Source organism: Anabrus simplex, chromosome 2, assembly GCF_040414725.1.
Source record: "Anabrus simplex isolate iqAnaSimp1 chromosome 2, ASM4041472v1, whole genome shotgun sequence".
Classification (NCBI taxonomy): Eukaryota; Metazoa; Arthropoda; class Insecta; order Orthoptera; family Tettigoniidae; genus Anabrus; species Anabrus simplex.
The window spans coordinates 1,168,851,379-1,168,873,901 of NC_090266.1; the positions used below are offsets into that span (position 1 = coordinate 1,168,851,379).

At 38.4% G+C, this 22,523-nt stretch overlaps 1 protein-coding gene across 1 annotated transcript; it reads right to left on the bottom strand.

The window, feature by feature from the left end:
* Nucleotides 1-12,771: 12,771 nt before the first annotated feature.
* On the bottom strand, nt 12,772-22,141 carry LOC136864763 (uncharacterized). Its single transcript, XM_067142132.2, has one exon. The coding sequence runs from the start codon at nt 21,814-21,816 to the stop codon at nt 20,557-20,559; it is 1,260 nt and encodes a 419-aa protein (XP_066998233.1). The 5' UTR covers nt 21,817-22,141; the 3' UTR covers nt 12,772-20,556.
* Nucleotides 22,142-22,523: the final 382 nt, after the last annotated feature.

Below are 22,523 nucleotides of genomic sequence, written 5' to 3' on the forward strand. Positions count from 1 at the left end.
ATTATATATTTGAGAAGACAGGTATGAGGAGTGCCCTTGACTTTTGTTACCATATTTCTGATGTGCTGGGCAAGGAAAGGGTCATATTCTCTGATTAACTCGAGGCATCCAAGATATAAACTACTTGAAGTTGATCCAAAATCCTCATTGTCTCCTTGGAAATGTAAACCCCCAACCGCCAAAAATCATACAACAGAAACTATTCTTGAGATTATACTTCGCCAGTAGTTTACCTCTTCTTCATACTGTGTATACAGAATTTTATCAACCTGCATGAACTATTTTTGTCTGGTCATGTATGTAAGAACTTTACACTTGTGGTCATGAGAATGTTCATGATGTTTCAATAGTTCGTAGCAGTGCTTCCAGTCATTAAAACCAGTAGAAAAATGTGTTTTTGCATTGTCTGGTTGAAATAAACAGTACTGAATACAGAATACTTTCCCAGTTGACTGTGAATACAATAACTAATCTCTTAAAACAATGTCTCCATTAGGAAGAGTACTCTTAAACATGTTTTGAGACAGTGTTCATTTACCACCATTGTAAGTTCACAGAGATTTCGAAAAATCCACCATAACGTTTGTTTTGGACAATGTTTAATAACATTCTCAACTACTGAATTTTACTTGACATTCCGAGTAGCAGGATCATCTACGGATAATGAATTAGGTAAGGTTACCTCAGGTTGTGATTGTGAAATAGTTCCAAATGGCTGCTGGACAACTTCAGGCTCATTGTTCTATTTAATACTAACACAGGCCTGATCAGTCTGTATATCTAGGCCTTGTAAGTCTTCTTGTGTAAAGTTAAATGGGACCGATGATAAAGTCGAAGGTTTTGTTAAGTCATCTTGGTATTCCGATTCCGAGGTTGGAGTTGAACGAGTCAAAGTAAAGAACTTTCCCATTTTAGGCACTTTCGTAAGCAGTTCAAGTTCGTCACTCTGCTGTTTATCAGCGCGTTTTTTTTTTTTGTACTCGGCACCACTCAACCTTTTACTCATGGTTAAATACTGAAAAACATGTAAGAATTACATGAAACAATGAGTTGGCTAGGTGAGGTTATCAGGTTGATGGTAAGGGGATGTAAACAACAATACGCACACGAACCGTCACGAGCCAATGACAGACAAGGCAGTGGCTGTCTACACTAACAGGGTTGCCAAGCCACCAACTACAATTGCCCACCCAGCACCTGCACGAGTTAAATAATACCTTTCTTATTGTTTGCAGTTATTTAATTTTCTCCATAAAATTCAAATATATAGATTAAATTCAGGTTTTAAAGTTACAATAGTTTAAAGTGTTTTATATAGGCTAATAAAATAATTGGAATAATTTGTGGAAAGTAAAAGTAACTTGAGTGTAATGAATTTAAGACGTAATTCACGTAGGCCATAATTACTCGATCTGCCGGGCGCCGCCCCTCAAAAACTGGTGCCCTGGGCAAATGCGAAGTCTGCCCATTTGTAAATCGAGGCCTGACTCTCCAGAGTTTTCCATTAGGAGGGACATCCAGTTGTAAATTATACCATAAAATAATTCGCCTCATCTCATCCCTGTCCCTGTCTGAACTGAGCATGACATAAGGGTTGAAATACATACATACTGCAATAAAAGCATTCCATGTTACTAGTCAGTAATATGCGGGACAATCTATGGTAATTGTAATTTGTAGCAATGTGAATATAAACATTTGTTTAAATTATTCATTGCGCTATTTTTGTGTGTTTAACTACTTTCTGATGTTGTCCTTAAGTTTCTCACTACAGAAGAATCTTTCATATTCCTACATTATCACTTTTGACTTGGATCAAAAACCTTTATGACCACAGAGTGTGAAACTTGACAAAGTATTTGGAATAAACTGTCACCTATCTCCAGGAACATTCTTTTATCTGTGCAGGGGATTGCCACTCGCCTGGCCACCAGCGCTTCGAGTTTGTCTCCCACCAAGCACTTTGCCGTAATGTGTTTCTTGTCACCACAAGTTCCCCTCCTTTGCGGTCTGCTGAGAACTTTTATCAGCATAAGGTTCAGTTTGACTTGACTTATTTCCTTTCATTCCAGGTGGAACATAGGGCCTCGTCGAAATTTCTCCAGCTTGCTCTATCTGCCACCTCCATAAATTTTGTCTGGTTTCTGTAATGAGTTTAATTCAGGTGTGCGAGTTATTAGCCCACAGCACCCTAAGTCCAGTGGAGGGGCCGACTCCTGTCTGTGCTAGACTGCAGGATTTTTCTGTAGGGGTTATCTCCCTTAGCCTTTAAAGATCCCTCTTTACCACAAGGCAGTGGTTTCTTCTTTGTTTATCCCCAAGAAGAAGGGCTGTCTCCTCCGCCAGCTTAGTCGTACCAAAGGACTCCTTCTCCGCCGTTGAGGTCTTTACCAGAGCCCCGTTAGCCCTCACTTTTCAGGGTTCCTGTAGGGCCTTCACAGCTACCGTAGCAGTCATGGGGCACACACAGTCCTCAGAAGGTTCAGTTTAGTCAAGTGTTAACATGTTTAGTGTTCAGTATGTTGTTCCAATGCCATTTTCATTATGTGAGAGTATATACATACATAATATCTTCATAATGTACATGAAATTGCCAGGCTGAGTGGCTCAGACGGTTGAGGCGCTGGCCTTCTGACCCCAACCTGGCAGGTTCGATCCTGGCCCAGTCTGGCGGTATTTCAAGGTGCTCAAATACGTTAGCCGCGTATTAGTAGATTTACTGGTATGTAAAAAATCTCCTGCAGGATTAAATTCTGGTGCCTTGGCGTCTCCAAAAACCATAAAAGTAGTTAGTGAGACGTAAAGCAAATAACATTATTATTATTATACAGGAAATCTTGTGCATAAACACAGAATGGCGAGCGCTGGCCGCATTACGGCAAAGTGCTTGCGGGAGACAGGCTTGCAGCGCAGGCGACCAACAATTCCCTGCATAGATAAAAGAATTTCCCTGTATATGCAAGAACCAAATGCTGAAAAATTTACAGAAGTAGCAAATGGATTCGAAAAGTCCTGGAATTTTCCCAGCTGCTTAGGTGCAGTGGATGGTAAACACATTCAAATAATGTGACTTCCAAAAATTGGTTCAGCATTCTATCTACAGTTATAAAAAATTTCAGACCATCACTGATCATGAAGGTAATGTTTGTTCATAGGCATTGACAACTACGGAAGAAATTCTGATGGAGGGGTTTCAAAGAACTCCAATTTTGGGAAACTTCTGACTGATAATTATTTGGATTTACCTCCTACCAGGGAACTTTCATATGTTATTGTTGTTGATGAAGCTTACCCTCCGAGATCATATTTACCGAGACATTATCCACGTAAAAATCTCACTCCTCAAAAGCGAATATTCAACTACCAATTGTCACGGACCCAAAGAACAATTGAGTGTGCATTTGGCATGCTTGTAAAAGCAATTCAGAGGGCTAAACACAGAAATTTTGCTTATTGCCAGACAAAGGGACCTTATTCATAATGAAAGTATGTGTACTTCACAATATCAGAGCAGGTGATGGTTCAGTATGTAATATTCATAGAGCTCTGGAAGAAATGGAAGAGGGAGAATGCTCCATCTACAATGTATGATGCACAACACGGAATATTTCAGTTCTGAGAGAGGGTCAGTTTCTTGGCAATATAAATATGCTAATCTGTATGGAAGTGAGTAAACAGTTCATTTCTGCAACCTCCTCCCATAGTTTACCCACAAGAGCTCTGTTGCTGTGAAAATCCACAGCCTGTTTCCAGTCGTTCCACCGGATCAGGAAATAGAATGATGCCCCATCTATCGACGAGGATAGGAATTGTGCCAGCTGCCGAAGCCTGTCGCACTCCTCTGGGGCAATGATTAATGAATGACCGATGAACTGTAATGATATTGGAGAGTTTTTCTGGAATGAAATATGACAGGGAAAACCGGAGAAAAACCTGTCCCGCCTCCGCTCTGTCCAGCACAAATCTCACATGGAGTGACCGGGATTTGAACCATGGAACTCAGCGGTGAGAGGCCAGCGCGCTGCCGCCTGAGCCATGGAGGCTAGCTCTATTGCTGTGATATTTCAAATTGAAGTTAAAAATAGCTGAATGATTTTCTATGAACACAAGCTTCTCAGCATATCCAATATATCTTTTAAAATACACTTGTAATTTATGAACGAAGAATTCTATTTGATTCTATTTTAACGACAGAACTGCCTATATTCAATATATCACATTTTTTTACCCTGTAAAGTTTGTGCTTGTGTTCAAAAACACTGTTTATAGAAAATTTCTTGCATAAGTGTGAAATGTAAAATTAGTTTTGCCTTACCTTGCCTTGTTACTTTTGCTGCAAACATGCAGCCTCAGCACAACTTCCGCCTGACCGAGGCGGCCTGGAGCCTTGGCAGTGTGATCCGTCGTCATTCGCTTCTGGTATTTCAAGGACGAGTTGACTGAGGCAGCCGATCTCAGGTAGCCTGGACCAGTTTTGTTTTGTCTCACACAGTGTGGTTGTACTTTAGAGAATATTGCTACTTAAGTCATGGATTTTTCCTTTTATTTTGTTCTTTTTTTTTCGATGTTCTATAATAATTACAGTCGATAATACAAGGAACGCAGTTCTGGCATTGTCTGTCTTGCAACTAACACTAATCACAACTTCACTAAACTTTTTGCTATTAGCTTGTAATCTAAATGAAAGAAAACAAAGTGTCAAAAGCAAGCTGAGTGTGGAAATTTGCAGAACTGACAGATCAATCTGCATCAAATGTGTAGTGTTTGGTGATGAGTTTTCATGCATTAAGTTGACACCTGTGATAAGTAAACATTTACCATTCAAGCACTGAGTTCCACTGCCCTATCAGATGACAAGCAAGCTTCAAAGAATCCCTTTCATGTTGACAATTAGGCACATACGTTTGTAGTGGATGATGATGATGATGATGATGATGATGATGATGATAAATATTTTCACCTTGGTTTTCAGAGGTGCTGAGGTGGCTGAATTTTATCTTGCAGGAGTCTTCCTTTAGATTACAAGCTAACAGCAAAACGTTTCGTGAAGTCCATTCATGTATCATCAAAGTGGATGAGTTTCAAAGTACAGATTCCGCATTGCCCCTCGTGTGGTTGTAAGTTAATTTGAGTAGGGCTCAAATTGCCTGTGGATTCAGCACCTTATACCCAGGTTCTACGATCTCCATGAATTCGACTAGACACTCACCGTTTACAATGGCCAATGAGAGTTGACTTTCTGCAATCACACACTGTAGAACTTGTATCTACTGATATAAGGTCGACGTATTTGAGCACCTTCAAATACTACCAGACTGAACCGGGATCAAACCTGTCATCTTGGGCTCAAAGACCAGCACTTCTACTGTCTGAACCACTCAGCACGGGGTTTGTAGTCTGGAGAATGAACTGTCGCTTTACGCAAAGTCAACCTCCAACATCAAGGCATTGTATGAGCCTACAATCCAAGAAGTGTTGTTCTGATGACTTGCCAGCTCTAACGCAAGTGATGTCTTCAAGCCAGGAAACCACTTCACAAGTACTACGTAGGTAGTTTGAAAAGTTCTCGGAATGTAGTAGAATTAAGTATCTTACCTCGGTGGAACTGCTTTTATTTTTCAACATAGTCTCCCTGTAGACTAATGCATTTGGTCCAATGATGTTCCAATATATCTCGAAAATGAGATTCCTTCAGGCCTGCAAAATACCTCTCCAATTCGGCTGTCAGTTCTTCCCTTGTAGATAATCTCCGTCCACCGAGGAAAATTTTCAGCTTGGGGAACTGTAGTTGGTCTAGGTGGTTTGCGTAGTATTGCCCTGTAATTGTTTGGCCAGTAGGAAGATAATCTATCAGCAGAATGCCTTTTGCATCCCAGAAAACTGAGGCCATGACCTTTCCAGCCGAACGCACTGCCTTTGCTTTATTTGGTGGTGGTGCATCACCATGTTTCCACTGCTTTGACTGCTGTTTTGTCTCTGGGGTATAGTAGCGGACCGAAGTTTCATCTGTAGTCACAAACCGGCGCAAAAAATCTTGTTGGTTGCACTGAAAACGGGCCAGACTTTGTTTGGACATTTCCAATCTGGTGTGTTTATTGTCCAATGTCAACAGCCGCGGCACCCATCTTGCGGATAATTTTTTCATACCCAATTCTTCGGTTAAAATATAATATATTCAGAAGACATCCCTACAGCCTCAGCAATCTCTCGCACTTTCAGTCGACGATCCTCCATGCCCATTTTATGCACTTTAGCGATAAATTCTGGGGTCGTAACACTTTTTGGCCGTCCACTATGTGGATCATCACCCAAGCTCTCCCGACCAAATTTAAACTCGCTGGTCCACTTGGAAACAGTTGAAAATGAAGGAGCAGAGTCCCCCAGTGTGTTCTGAAAGTCAGCATGAATTTCCTTAGATTTCATACCTTTCTTTACAAAGTATTTAATCACTGCTCGAATCTCATTTATTTCCGTTGTCACAAATCACTACGCGGGAACAACAACAAAGAGTCGTCACTACCACACTCCTGCAGCTAGAGCACTGACGCGCCACGTGTTCACTCACAAAGGATGTGTGATTATTGCGCGGGAACCTTGTTGCTCTAGCACTGACATCTAGCGGTGATTCCGAGAACTTTTCAACCCGCCCTTGTACAGTGTATGTTTGCAGAAAGTCAACTCTCATTGGCCATTGCAAACGGTGATTGTTTAGTCGAATTCATGGAGGTCGTAACACCTGGGTATAAGGTGCTGAATCCACAGGCAATTTGAGCCCTACTCAAATTAACTTACAACCACACGAGGGGCAATGCGGAATCTGTACTTTGAAACTCCTCCACTTTGACGGTACATGAATGGACTTCAAGAGCACAAATCATATTCTTCTGTGACTGTGCACTGCCTTGATAAAAACTGGAATCTTGATAGTTTCAATTTGTGCATGGAGGCTATTGAAGAACATTCTACCACAGAGATTTTGGTAACATCCTCACAGACAGTTCTCAAAGACTGGGGCACAGCTGGTAAAACTCACTGTGTTGTCCAAGCTGCAATTCATGTCTCGGTTGTTGATGTTGAATCATGATATGAACTGTGCTCGGTTAGTGGTATGAAATGTTTGAAAGTTCGTTGAGTAATTAGTAATTACCTATTCATGTTATTGGTTTACATCACACTAGCTACTTCTATGTTTTTCAGAGATGTCAAACCACCCACACAATTGTGCATGTCAGGACTTAATTCACTGCTTACAAAAAAAAAAAAAAAGAAAAATTACCTCAGTACATGTGAATATACATATGTACATGATCAAATGTTCTATTTGACAGTGTGGAGTAATTTAAAACAATTAGGATCTTTGTTCAAACACAAGTATCCATTACATTTTCTACAATGAGGATGAGTTTTTGCTTTTACACTCCTTTTGGCGGCAGCACCTTATCGTCAGACTTGAAACAAAACTGGAGGTGTGAATTTTTGTTTGTACGTCAAGAACTTACTAAAAAACTATTAAATACATGTGTTTACAGTTTATTTTATAAAATAAGAACTATTGTCTGAAAAACAGCACCCACACAATTGTGCGTGTCAGGACTTAATTCACTACTTACAAAAAATAAAAAATTCAGCTCAGTACATGTGAATACACACATGTACATGATCAAATGTTCTATTTTACAGTGTAGAACGATGTTAAACAATTAAAATATTATACATTACATTTCTCACGAAGAGTAAGAGTTCTGCTTTCACAGTCCTTTTGGTGGCAGCACCCAGCACTCCCACACACATTGCCTTTAGGGAAATCTAGCCCGCACAATTGTGCATATCAACATTCAAAACCTCATGGTATTACGTTCGATGTTGTAAGTTCACAATTTACGTTCGCTAAACAATTTTCACACTAAAGCTTCTAGATTAATACGAATGCAATAAATAAACACTTACTTTAGACATTACTGCTTCCCACCATCTTGTCGATGAACTGTATTTTTAAACTGTTCTTCCTGCCTCCGGGTGGTCAAGCACTAAATAAAAACAACTCAAGTACATGCTACGTGTCCTGCATAAGCACTGCAGTCCGGTCTAGCACCAAGAAAACGTCAAATAAGCTCAGACATAAATAAAATACGAACCCACACAACTGTGCGTACATTGTCTCCAAGGAATATACTGTACACATATTTAAAACACTAGGCTGATTTTTGTTACATCGATTTTGAAATAACGGCTCAACTGATTGTCATCGTAAAGCATTATGACGAGAGCTCTTGGTCTGTAGACTTGCAGTGTGTCTTTAAAAGCATAAATATTTCTTGCCATATATTTTTAAATTATTAAAGAAAAAAAGTAGCACTCTCATTGGTCAATGCGCTCGCCAGTACTTCTAGGCCGCCTGAACTGTGAAAGTGCGGAGCAAGTGGCATGTTAAGAGAGGAGGAAGGGAATAGGCACGCATGTGCGGTCAGACGTTTTACTGGTCACCTGTATTTTGTAGACAGGAATAGTCATCATTTTCCTCCCTAGCAATTGAACAGTGCTTATATTCAAAATTCATCAAAATTTAAGTGAGAATTCAGTGTCTGGATTAAAATTGAATTCCAAAGCAGCTGACCATATTGATAAGTACAGCTCAATATGGGATAAAGCCCCAATGGCAAATAGTCATTCATTAATGTGCGTGAATCTTCTAAAATATACCATAGGTAATGACATCCATTCCTTCTGGTGCGAAAAGTATTGTTCTTGGGGGAGATTTCATAAAGGTTTCACCTGTTTTGCCACATGCTTATCGCCAAACAATTGTTTAGTTATAATTGCAGAGGTGCCAATCTTTCATGCGTTATCAGTAATTCCCACCCCATCAGAAAATAATGGAGTAAAATCCAAAGCATGCTTCTCCCCTCTCGATAATGACGTCCTGTTTGCACTTCCCGACAATCCATTCTTACTTATATCATATTGTATGTATAAAGGAAAATGAACCTTATATACATTCTACTGAAGGAGTACATAAATAAGTTATGTCATGCAAACATACATTTCTACTGTGCGGTACAGTAAGGTTCATTTTTCTTTACTCTAGCACATAGGAAAATGAACACAACGAAAATTGTTCTGATGGACTGCATATCTATAAATGTGTGAATGGGAGACGTGACCAGTCTTATGGAAAACAGTGGAGAGGAGGAGCTTTGTCAGATAAGCGGTATTGCTCGCACAGCGACAAGCTGCTTTTCAGAGTAGGTTGTCTTGAAGCATCCTTCCCCCTGTGATGACATTTTCCTCTTTTCAACTATATGCTATTCTATTGCAGATTTGCTTAATGTAGGCTTCTAATGTCTGATTTTTCCTATCAACACTGAAAACTGCCTTCTGTGGGAGAGTTACTGTCAGGTACACTTAATGCTGCAAATACAACATTACTTAAGGTTTTAATAGTGGAGTAGGGGTCCTTCATTTACAATTAATTTCACAATGCTCATGAGTAGCAAAAGGAAATGACAAATGAACAGTATAGTTGCCAACTCACAAGCACTGAAACCAGGAGGGCTGAGCAGTAATCTTCAAAACATTTTTTCTTTTTTCTGTAGAAAATGATTTTTTCATGATAATGTACTTTTCCGTAATAACTACGGTCAATCTGTAATAGTTGGCACCTCTGTAATTGTATGAAATAGTCTCCTCTTTGACCCTTCTTCAAAACACACCGCTTACATAAAAATATGCACGCAAAACCATATAAAATGGAATTTGCTGACTTTTGCAAGAAAACGGTAATGGCGGCTACCCCTCTGTAGATGGTGACAAATCAAATGTTATTGAACTACAAACTACAACTCTAGCATATGATGATATTATGATTGAAATTTATAGCAAAACGTTCACTTCTGTGAGAGATAACCTCGTTTTCTCGATAGTTGCCATTCCTAATTAATTTGAAAGTCACTGAATTTATACCCGACAGTTCAAAACCATACACTAGCGTCAACACGCTAATACTGAAGATAATTTTTTATTTATTTGACTTTAGCAGTGGTGAAGTTAGGGTTCGTAGCCCGCTCTTGCGCTTAACCACATAAATTGCAAGATAATACATTTATAAAAGAGATGTACTATTCTATTATAAAATCAGTGATAACTAAGCTAAATAACACATATGGAGAACATATAATGAAGAATGAAAGCAAAGCTGAACAAATAAAAATAAGATAAAAAGAAATCCAGAGTAAAAGAGAAAAAGTCACAATGAAAAAGTTACAAACTGAAAAATATAATCAATGCATAAACAAAACACAATACATAATAAAATAATGGAAATACAAGTATTGCCATAAACAGTAATCTATGTACACCAGTTAAAAGCTAAATATCTACATCTACTCTATAACAATAAAAATTTAATAAAAACTTAGCTAGCTACTTCATTTTCCCACATAATTATTGAATGCCTTCAAATTAATGGTTTGCCTCCACATATTCTTATTTTAAAAATAGGAAGCATAGTTATGCTCCTTAGAAATTGGAAAGTTTTCCCAACGGCTCCTAAACGGAACCAGATTAGGGCCTAATTCTGAGAAGCATGCACAAAAATTGTTCAGATTAGTGGTGATAAAGCTGAATAGACAGCTCTAATCCCTCAAACTGACTTAACAGCATCCAATAAAACACTTCCATTTTCTTTCAAGAGGCATCAATTTCCAATTTGTTTGGCATTTTATATCATGATCAACAAACCTCAAGGGACATGTATGTCTCTGTTTACCTCAGGCAGTTTTCATCCATGGCCAGTTAAATACTGCAATGTCAAGAAAGCGATATTTTAAAGTTGCAATAGTGCCAAAACGTAATTGTACAAGGAATGCACCAAGCAAGTGGCCACGTGATTTGGGTCACGTAGCTATCAGCTTGCATTCGGGAGATAGTGGGTTTGAACCCCACTGTCAGCAGCTCTGAAGATGGTCTTCCGTGGTTTACCATTTTCACGCCTGGCAAATTAAGGCCATGGTCGCTTCCTTCCCACTTCTAGCCATTTTCTATCCCACCGTCGCCGTAAGACCTATCTGTTTAAGATATTACCAAAATTTATTAGGATCAACCTATTAGGTTGTACATTTCAATACGGACCAAGCATGAAATTTGTAACATGTAGACCTATCTGTGTTGGTGTGACATAAAGAAAATTGTAAAAATATAAATTACAAGGAATGTCGTATATACGGAAATCCTTCAATAAATATTTACCCCACTAATCGTCATGTCTTGATGGGTTTCAGCTAGTAAAATATTTAATTATATTACTGAAACCTCTGGGTATTAATTCTTTTGTAAAGAAAAAATTGCAATGGAATCTTGAACATTTTTTTTTTTTTTAAGTAGCTCACAGACATAAAACAGACACTTTCCCCTGTTCAACATTAATTAATTATTACTTCTGCTTTCTAGTTTTACTCAAAAGTTTCTCTGCAATGATTGCTTCTTAAGCATTAAAGAACCACTCAGTGTGCTTTGCAGGTATATGTACCAATATTTTGATTGCATAGCAAAATATTAAATACATTTGTTGGGGAAAAAAATGGTGTTGAATTGGTTGATTCAGAAAGGGCTTATGAGATGAGTGACCCTAGAGCTAATTCTTGAGTGGGGGAGTCTCAATATGATATTTCCTATTTGGTCATTTGCAATGAACTTCATTACTTGTGAGACAACTATTTGCAATTACTGATCTCCCTAATCCAACATAGGTGCTTAATGTCTCTCTCATACTATGGAGTAGTGGTGACCGATGCAAGATGATTGCTGAAACAAGAGTGAGGATATTATTATGAATGATTCAAATAAATAATGTTACTGGTTTTACATACCACAATTACTTTTATGGTTTTCAGAGACGCAGACCTCCCCAGTCTAGTTTGTTCATAGATTATCAATTAGGAAGCTTCACATTTCATTTCAGACTGTCTCAAATCAGTTGAACAGTTTAGGGATGTGGAGATAGGATTGTGATTCAGGAGCAGTCTGATACAAAATGTAGGACATTTGGACAAGGAAACAGGCAACTACCAACCACATGGAATGTAACTTAGCCAATAATTGTGGTAGCAGACAACTCTTTCAGACAAATGCAGCACCAAGGAGATAGTTAAAATTTTCAGCTAATACAATACAAAAGACAAGAGAGATTTAGATTATGTACATTTATTTAAAGCTTTTCAGATCTCTTTTGACATGATTACAATTGAAACCATACAAGGTAGATGTTACAAATTATAAAAATAAAATACAATCATAGAACAAATTAATATCGTTAGAAAACACATGTTAATGTACATCTATGTAAATCTAGCTATAGATAAAAGAAAACCAATGATAGAGAACAACTATTTTGAACTGAAATAGGTACAAAATTGGTAACCCTAAAATATCACCACTGAGCTGAACTATATAACTTAAATTACATTTCAAAACTAATTATACTGGTATTAAAAAAATAAAACCACTTTCATAATCTCAACAATATTGTGCATTTCACAACCCAAATATAATGAAAATACATGCGCCCGAAACCCTGTAGATAGATTTCAACATATTATGACAAAATGTCTGAATATCCCCTGATGATACTTGGTTAACCCAAGAACTGGAAAATTTATAAGTGAAAATGTATTCCAAGTTTATAATTTATTCATAGTGAACATATATATATATATATACACAGACTCAAGATGGCTCCACTCAGCACCAGGATTCAGATCTATTAAGTCATGCCAGTCCGACAGTTACCTCTTTCAGATATCCCCCTATTTTATTGTCTATTAGGAATGGCAAACAATAACAAATTTAAAACATTGGTAAAGGGTCCTTCAAATGTTATAAACATTAAGGAATGCAGAGGTGTTTGAAACTCATTCTGTATGTATTCTTTGATATGCCAGAGGCCAAGGATATGGAGTTGTAGCATATAAATGATCCCAGAACAGTGTTGTCTTCAACGTCTACCTAGATTGCCACAAATGGATCACCTGTTAATTTCAGACTGAACCTGCTGTCTGTACCACTGAGGTCAGCAGTGTACACTCAGTATTGAACCTTCGAAAATACAACCCTGAAGGCCAGCGTTCTAAACTGAAATATTTCACATTGTGGTTTTTCTAGGGGCAACAACAATACAATAGATACATATTTTTAACAACACTCCCAAGTCAGTGTTGTCTCCAACATCCACCTATTAAAAAGAGATTGCTACAAACAGACCACCTGCTGGACTGAACCCCTCGAATCTTGGGAGCAGAAGTATAATGTCTAAACTACTGTGCCACTGAGATCAGCAGTGCACACAAGGACCACTTCAATTTACACAGGGTGGCGCTGAAGTCACACATGGGTTCAAATACCTTATAACTTGTCTCTCCAATGACTTGCTCTCTTACTTTTGCAGTCTTCCAAAGGACATCCAGGAATATCCATTGAAATGTGGGGCATCAAACTGTGGATGAAACTTCTTGAACTCTACTTTGCAACTCTGAAGTCAATAATGCTGTCGTCCAGCTCCATGGCTAAATGGTTAGCGTGCTGGTCACAGGAGTCCCGGGTTCGATTCCCGGCAGGGTCGGGAATTTGAACCATTATTGGTTAACTTCGCTGGCACGCGGGCTGGGTGTATGCGTCGTCTTCATCATCATTTCATCCTCGTCACGACGCACAGGTCGCCTACGAGCGTAAATCTAAAGACCTGCACCTGGTGAGCTGAACGTGTCCTCGGACACTCCCGGCACTAAAGGCCATACGTCATTTCATCCCCATATCTGACAGCTCTGGATTTTTCTTTGGGAATATCTCAAAAAATGTATCCATACCAACAAGCTAACAACTAATGAGGAACTCAAGAATATTTGAGTGGAAATTGATGCGTTACAGCCCAAAATTCTTGACAGAGTTAAGAAAATGGTATGAAAGGAGCTCAAGAGCATATCTTTTTTAGTAACTGAACAGTGGTAATTTGTAATAATAATAATAATAATAATAATAATAATAATAATAATAATAATAATAATAATAATAATAATAATAATAATAATGTCTTTACCTCCCAGTACCTACTTGTACAGTTTTCAGAGATGCCGAGGTGGCAGAATTTAGTCCCGCAAGAGTTCTTTGATGTGCCAGTCAATCTACTGACACGAGGCTGATGTATCTGAGCACCTTCAAATACCACCAGACTGTGCCAAGATCAAACCTGCCAAGGTGGTGGGTCAGAAAGCCAGCGCTTCAACCATCTGAGCCACTCAGCCTGTCTCATTTGAAAGACATATTCGTTTCACAAGTAGTGTACACACACACTTCCTAAACATGCATTAGATATCAGTCTCAGAAACATTGGCATTTATTTCAAACCAGAAAAGTTATATATGATTTAGACACATGTATAACTCCTGCCCCACCATGTATAATTGAATCCACCTTTTAATAAGGTGCTAGGGTCAGTGTTGTCTTAAACGACCACCTATTACGAAGAGATTGCTACAAGCATATCACTTGTTAATTTTAGAGACATGATGAAAATTATTTTTACCCATATTCACTCTAACCTATCCTCATAGCCAAGGATGTCACTGTGAAATTCAGTGACTTGGTTATTCTAAACATAGTTTCCCATATTTCTTATAGATAAATGCAGGGGCACCATTCCTATACCAAGCCAGAAACAATAACAGATAAAATATAGACTAATACTGATAAAATACAGGTACCAAAAAACAACAAAAACAAGCTAACAGGCAGACAGCAAAATACTCATTCATACAAAAGTACATTTAAATGACATACTTCTATACTGGTTATTCACATAGAACGTTATTGAAAAACTGTCAAGAAATGGAAAAAACTAATTTCTTTCCAGAGAATGTAACTAATTTACATTAGCTAAAGCTTAGAAATGATAAGATCATCTCCAGTGACAGGTTGAAAATCTGAGATCTGAAAGATCTTCATAATAACTATTTTGTTAAGAGAGCACTCTGACAGAATAAAACATCTGACATACGGGATCAAACTAGAAAAAAAACACATATCCAGTATAGTACACATTATCACACATGTAATATCTAACCATCAAGGAAATATGTCATGTACGTTCAATGCATTTTGGAGCAAAGTTTAAATAATTTTACACATTACTATACCAACATACAAGAAAACAGATCAATGAAATTCTCTTATGAGGAAATTTATTGTGTTCCTAAATACAAGGACAAGTCAGAAGAAAACCTTAAAAGAGTAATAAAAATTTGAAATCGCACCATGGTTCTGTCCACTGGCAGTACTATTACAAAGACTTTAACAAATATCCTATAGATGGAAGCACCACACAGACAAGCAAAAACCATCAAAGTACCAGTGTAAGAATAGCCAACTTACTTCACACATGCACGAAAGGAGAACAATGGTCTGTTATTAAGTTTTTGAGTAGAAAAGGTGAAATTTATTGAAATTAATTGACAAATGACAATTCAGTATGGCGACGCACATTTGTCACAGCAGCAGCAGAACGACACTCAGCCCCATACTGCCAGTGCAGCAGTTGTGATCTTCACTTTGAGTCTCTTCCATATCCACCATGCTCCCCAAACCTCGCTCCCTAGTGATTACCACACATTTGGGCCACTAAAGAAGGCAATGGGAGGGAAGGCACGCAATTCAGATGAAGATGAACGCGGTACATGAGTGACTGTGCAGACAACTAGTTTTTTTTCTTTTTTGGTAGAGGAATCCAGGCACTTTGTAACCACTGGAGGAATTACGCCAAATGTAATGGAGATTACAAGCAAAAATAACAGTTGTGTACCACTGGCACTCAATAAAATAAATTGAAAAATTTATTTCAAGGTTTTCATTTGACTTTCCCTCGAATAAACTTGAGAAGTTGTAATGAAGGACGTAATTCTAAACGTTACACACAGATCTTCTATGGTTTTAATTTTTTAGTTACTTTACCCCGAAAATCATTCACCTGTACAGAGTTTACCGAGTTAAGCGTATTAAAGGGAGTATAGTATATACACTTCTGTTCAATATAATCCTAGTTTGAGCAATTAAGGAGAATCAATTCCACCTTCAGGTTGCTGATTTAATGCAAACATTGACACTGATAGCAGGAAACTCCTGTGTGGTGGCCAATTACCAGTTATTTTCCAAAATGACAGTCATGAAATGTATTCAGATACTGCATAAAGTCTCATATTACAGATGGTACAGATGAATGCAGTAGTTCTATCAGAAGATACCCTTGTTTTGGTGATTAAAAGACTTGCAATTTTCTTGTTATACTTTTAGCAACTGTACTCGACAAAAGCAGCTTCTTTTTTATATCAAACTTAAAGAGTCATACGTCTTAAAAGTAATGGTAGAGTAATGTTTCAAAATTTATCTGGAAATTTATATACGTTTCTAGCTCATCTTTATTGCTGAGACGGTAAACCTTTACTAACGGGGATGCAAAAGAGAGGTTAGGAATCTAACATGGTGCGACTTGCACATCATAACATGGCACCCAAGGCTGCCAACTTAGACTTGGCTAGTGAAAAGACCATTGGTCTGGTTTAGTTACATTATTGGTTAGTGACAAGACTATTTGTCCATTTTGATTAGACCCTTGTCTAGTGAAAAGACTGGTCTAGATAGGTTAGACCACTGGTCTGTGGGCAAGCAAAGGGCAAAGGGGGTCGAGGTGCAAAGCCCCAAGATTAGAGCTGTGAAGCGGCCCACAGGCCTCTAGTATGCTATGCGACTGTATTGGCTAGTTTATTAAGCAGGAAGCCATTTTTTCAGTGTCGGCAGAATTTACTTAATACAGGGACATTCTTTTATCTATGTAGGGGATTGTCACTCGTCTGGTCTCCAGCGCTGTGAACTTGTCTTCTGCCAAGCACTTTGCCGTGATGCGCTTCTAGACACCACAAGTTCCTCTCCTTTGCAGTCTGCTGAGAGCTTTATCAGCATAAGTTTCAGTTTATTCAAGTGTTCATGTGTTTAGTGGTCAGTATACGGTTTCAATGCAATTTTCATTAAGAGAGCTTGTGTATATACATAATAACTTTATAAAGTACAGGAAATCTTATGCAAATGCACTATAACACAGTGCTTGGCGGGACACAGGCTTGCAGCGCAAGTGATCAGACGAGTGACAATCTCCTGCGTAGGTAAAGCAATGTCCCTATATATTCACACCATGGATACATCCAAAGTATACCACGACACTTTCAAACTTTGTGGTTTTGTTATTTTCACGGAATGTGGCAGCCGTAGCCCACAAACGATTAGAGTACTATCAGAGATAACAGAAAATTATTCCGGCCTACAGGAACACAGAAAATGGTTGCATTTCCCAGGTTGACGTAGTCTCCATTTTAATTTTTCAATATACCGGTAAGTACAAATACTTCTTTTTTTTTCTAGTTGCTTAATGTTGCACCGACACAGATAGGTCTTATGGCGACGATGGGACAGGAAAGGCCAAGAAATGGGAAGGAAGCGGCCGTGGCCTTAATTAAGGTACAGCATTTGCCTGGTGTGAAAATGGGAAACCACGGAAAACCATCTTTAGGGCTGCCGACAGTGGGGTTCGAACCCACTATCTCCCGGATGCAAGCTCACAGCTGTACGCTCCTAACCACATGGCCAACTCGCCCAGTACAAATACTTCTAGGGGTAGGTTGGCAGGTCCCTTACAAGCAAGAAAAAAAAAGATCTCTCGTCTCTGCTATAAATGCGACGATGATGAAGATTGTGAGGATGTCATCAAGGAGAGGAACAATGCATGAATTACAGAAAGAGTGCAACAAGACAGACAGTAAATATATTTCAGAGAGAGAGAAAAAAAGACAGACTAGGGAAAGGTACAGAAAGAGAAGTACAATAAACAGAAAAAAAGAGAAAGACATACAACAACATGTGTGCTTTGATCATGAGAGGCTTCCAAGAACATTCTGCAAGATTTTAGAAACAACCAGAGACCAGTTTAGAGATGGCAGAACATATTGAACAGCTACTAAATCTGTCTGGTAATGATGAAAGAAGATGTGGAGGCAGCAGTGTACTTTGGATCAGAAACTACCGCAGATGAAGCCATTAAGCAAATAAAAGTAAGAAAAGCTCTGGGTGAAGATGGAATTATCAGCTGAACTATCAAAGCACAGTGGAGAAAATGTGACCAAGGAAATATATAGCTAGGTATGTGTTGCGGGGGTTCATGAATGAATAGCAGAGGAATAGAAAGCTGCATCGCTTGGCAACTGTAAATGTTTGACAAGATCTTCTCCATAACAGCGTTCCAAGAAAAGTGCAATGTATACAGCATAATCCTCCACCAGCTGTCATAAGACTTCAAATCGGCATATGATGGGACTACCAAATTCAAGCTTAAACAAATCACGAGCGAGTTCAGATTTCCGGTAGCACTATGCTATCGAAAGGGCATGTTTAAGAATGAGAAAATGCATTCAAAAATGATGTGAAATGATACCTGAAGTTGCAGACAGGAGAGATACTTCCTTTATGGTTGCCAAGGACCCAGCAACCCACCCCAAGGAAGACTTTTTCTTTCATAGAAAAACTAAAACGAAGATTATGTAAATGTGTGAAATGTGAACATTTTCTGTATTGTTGTTGGCCAGCTGAGATGAAGAGGTTTTCTATAGACTCCAATAGAGCTCACATCATGTCTGACCACATGGCTGCCGTATTCCATGAAAATAAGGAAACCGCGAGGTTCAAAACTCTCGTGGTATGTAGTGACTCTGCCATAGAAGCTGCTGCAACTGTCGAGAACAAAATTACTTTTGTCATGCCAAGGGCATAGGGAGGTTCTGCTCCAAGGGGATACAAAAAATGTCCTCCAGTTTTCAACAATTCAAGTTTTAGCCACACTCATATACAGAATGTGCTGCTGTAATGTCTCGATGGTTGGCGTACTTCGTATAGCGTACTGTGATGTCATGCCAGCCACACCAGGTTGGATTTCTAACCTGTCTCTTTGCCTTCAAGAAAGGAAAGTTTAACAAGATTTCCTATCCTATGAATGAGACAGGATCCAGCTGCCAATTTGCTCACTCAACACAAGCAATATACGGACATGTACAAGAGATTTTTTTATTGCGTGATGAGAGAATGCCAATGTGAAGCAGAGGAAAGAATGGTCCTGACAAGACAGCAACAACTCAAGCTGCATACACGTAATAATCTGCTCTTAACGTGGTTGGGAAGGTGTAATCCACAACAAAATGCTGGAGAAACTCAATCAAGGATAATGAACGGCTGTATATTCTTTAAAAGCACTTGCTCAACTGGACAACAAAGAAGAGAAGACCTGACCTGCAACTCTTCCCATGTTGCAAATTTTTACCAATGACACTTTCAGGAGCTTGGTAAGGAAATTCTTCCACATCCATCCTAGCCTACCAACTTCTGATTTTCATCTGTTCCAGTTCCAACTGTCTTTTGAGGTGTTACGTTCAACACCAAAGTGGAGTTCAAATCATAGCTTGATGAATTCTTCGCACCACAACCTGGCGATTCCTACCACTGTGGCCAGAGAAACACTGGCAGGTATGAATAATGAAGGAGACTATCAGTGATCATATGATTCGACAAATCAAACTAAGTTATTAGTCAGTCTAAACAAACTTACAAGAAAATCTGAACAAGCTTATCAGACAACCCAAAAATAGAGTTCATACTTATTAATGAATGTCCGATTTTCAGGCCTACATTTAAACAGCTGTTACATATTTTGAAGCCATTCTTTAAAGTTATTACCAGCTTGTCATTTTCATCTATATTAGGCCTACGGTTTATCTTTTTTTTTTTTCTTTTTTCATTTTGTCAAAAATGTATCTCCATGCAGAGATCTACACCAAAAGCCATTTAGTGGTTTGGTGAAAACTTGTAAATATGATAAACCATTATAATGGTGTAATTATGGCAGCATTAAAATTGTAATAAATACAACATAGGCAAAAAGAATTCTTTGGTGGCTTTGTTCAATCAGAGAAAAGATTCTTAAGAGGTTCTGTTGTAACACTGAAGTAATAATATATATTTTGTTTTAAAAATGCTGTAAACATTTTTTTTTACAGTTTTAAAAATCTAAATTTCAGATGAGAAAGAAATACAAACACTGCATATGAATTTATCACAACATAACAGCATGAGAACAAAATAAATATTTCACCATACAGTCAACTGATCACTTCCTCTAGGGACTGCTGTAAGTACATTCATATTCATTGCCCAATAGTAGGCTAGTCCATTTGCTTTCTAAATTTACATGGCACTTTGTACAGTTTGTGATGTGAGTAATCATGTAATCCTGTAAATATCATACAAGGCCTCGCCATGGAAGAAAATGTTCCATTCAGATATATGACAAAGCCTCAGCAAGTAATGTGATAGCAAAACTATATAGGAGCTTGATTCCTTACCCAAATGAAGGCTGCGAAAATATTTCTACCCTTAAAGTGTAGAATGGAAAGAAACTTCATCGGTGGTGGTTAAAATGTTTCAGTTGGTGTGATTCTTGAGAATAGTAAATTCAATTAATTCTTCAAGTGCCTCCACAAGCCTATCCCTGTAGATAGGGCGTCTTTGAAAATTCTCGTCAACTTCCTGCCTACGGTCTTGTTCCAGAACTTTCCTAAATTTCCCTAAAGATGTTGCATATGGTGCTATAATTTCTGGATCCATTAAGCACATCTGATTTAAAATCACTCCAATTATACGACCCATATTCCTGTATGCTTCCAAACTCTCGCGGATTTCAGTCAATGGTAGAAGTTGTTCACTTTCGTAGCCCTGAAGGTGCAGTTCATGGGTTAAAGTTTCATAATAAAGAGCAAGGAAATCCTCCAGGTGAGCTTCTCTGTATGCTCGTCTAGTGGTCATGTGGAGGAAAAATAGTATTTCGGCTACTGGAGGAATGTAGCGGTACATTTGGAAGTCTATAAACCTCAGTTCTACTGGTCTTTCATTTTCATATCGAAACATTATATTGTTATTCCATAGGTCCCCATGACATAATACATTTCTGAATTTCTTTGATGGCTTAACAAATTCCCACATTAATTTACAGATATCAGGAAGTTCTTTCTTGATCACACTTAGGAGCTTTGCATTATCACTAAACTTTTCAAGGTACTTGGTGAGGTGTACTGCAGTGTTTATCCCAGTCATGAACCAATTGTAACTAGAACTACCCTCAGTGGCTGAAAAGAGATTCTCAAACATAACTTCCTTGAAAGCGTCATCAATCTTGGAATGCCTCTCCTCAAAAATTAAGGAGGCTGCATGGAGTCGTGCCAGACTGCTCAACACAAGAGTAATATGTGCATTATCCATACATTTTAAACTGTCATGAAGCTGGAACCCTTGATGTGAAATGTTCTCCAGCACTATAAGATCAGGTCTGGTTAGGAAGCAGTCACATGACCAACGAGCTCGAGTGGCTAGACATTCTCTTAATTCTGGAAGAATGGAAGAGTACGCTACAACCTCTTTCTCATACGCACCAAATGAGAGCACATAATCAATATGTTCCTGTGAGGTAGTTGGTAAGGATTTGGAAAAAAACTGGAGTTCGTAGCGCTGTCCCAAACGAGTTTCCTTGACAACAACCTGGATCCTCAGGTGGTCGCCCATGAAGCCGGTCATACCAGAACCAATAGGAGCAAAAACCACTTCCTCCACTTTGATATTTTCGCTGTCAAGACGTCGAGATACTATTGTGAATACTTCTCCGGGTGACAACAAATTTGAGTGTTCCATTTTTGTCGTTTTACGATTGAGTATTACTGCCCCAATAAGCTTTTTTTTTTTTACTGACTGTTATTATAACTACTTGAAGAGATGAATTAGAACACTTTAAAAGAACAAACTGGTGACGGCCTGAAATGTTAACATCACTACTTGCCTGATAGCTATTAACCAAAACATAATTCCTTGACAATACCTCTAATTTTATAATATTCTCCTTTGAAAACCGTACAGACTTTACATGCAGTTCTCTGATAATATCAGTCCACTTCAAGTTAAAACGCCGGGTCACGTGAACTTTTGCTTTAAAGTTGATTTCATGCCGACGATAGACTAACACGCCACTATTACGTCAACAATATCAAAGAGAATAAACTGAACTATTCCGGTCAGAGGGCACCAAGGAATTATTAAACATCCTGCTACTAGGTCAAGACATTTCATTTCATTCCATTCTTTTTGTGCGTGTGTGTAAGTGCCGCGTCGCCATGTTTATACAACTATTTGCCCATTTGCAAAACCTAACATATAATAACCAGAATAACGCACAAATCGACGGTCCCAAGTACTAATATTGAAACTCACCTTTTGAGGGGTTTTGAGTTAAGTCAACCACTGAACTAACATTGAAATTGTCTATCATTTGAACCATAAAAGATTGTGGTATGTTTGCAATTGAAGATATTAATATTGTAACAGTAACTTTTTTTTGCTAGTTG

Bases quoted from the DNA above. Each gene is read 5' to 3' on its own strand.
- LOC136864763 (XM_067142132.2), bottom strand. From the start codon at position 21,816: ATGGAACACTCAAATTTGTTGTCACCCGGAGAAGTATTCACAATAGTA.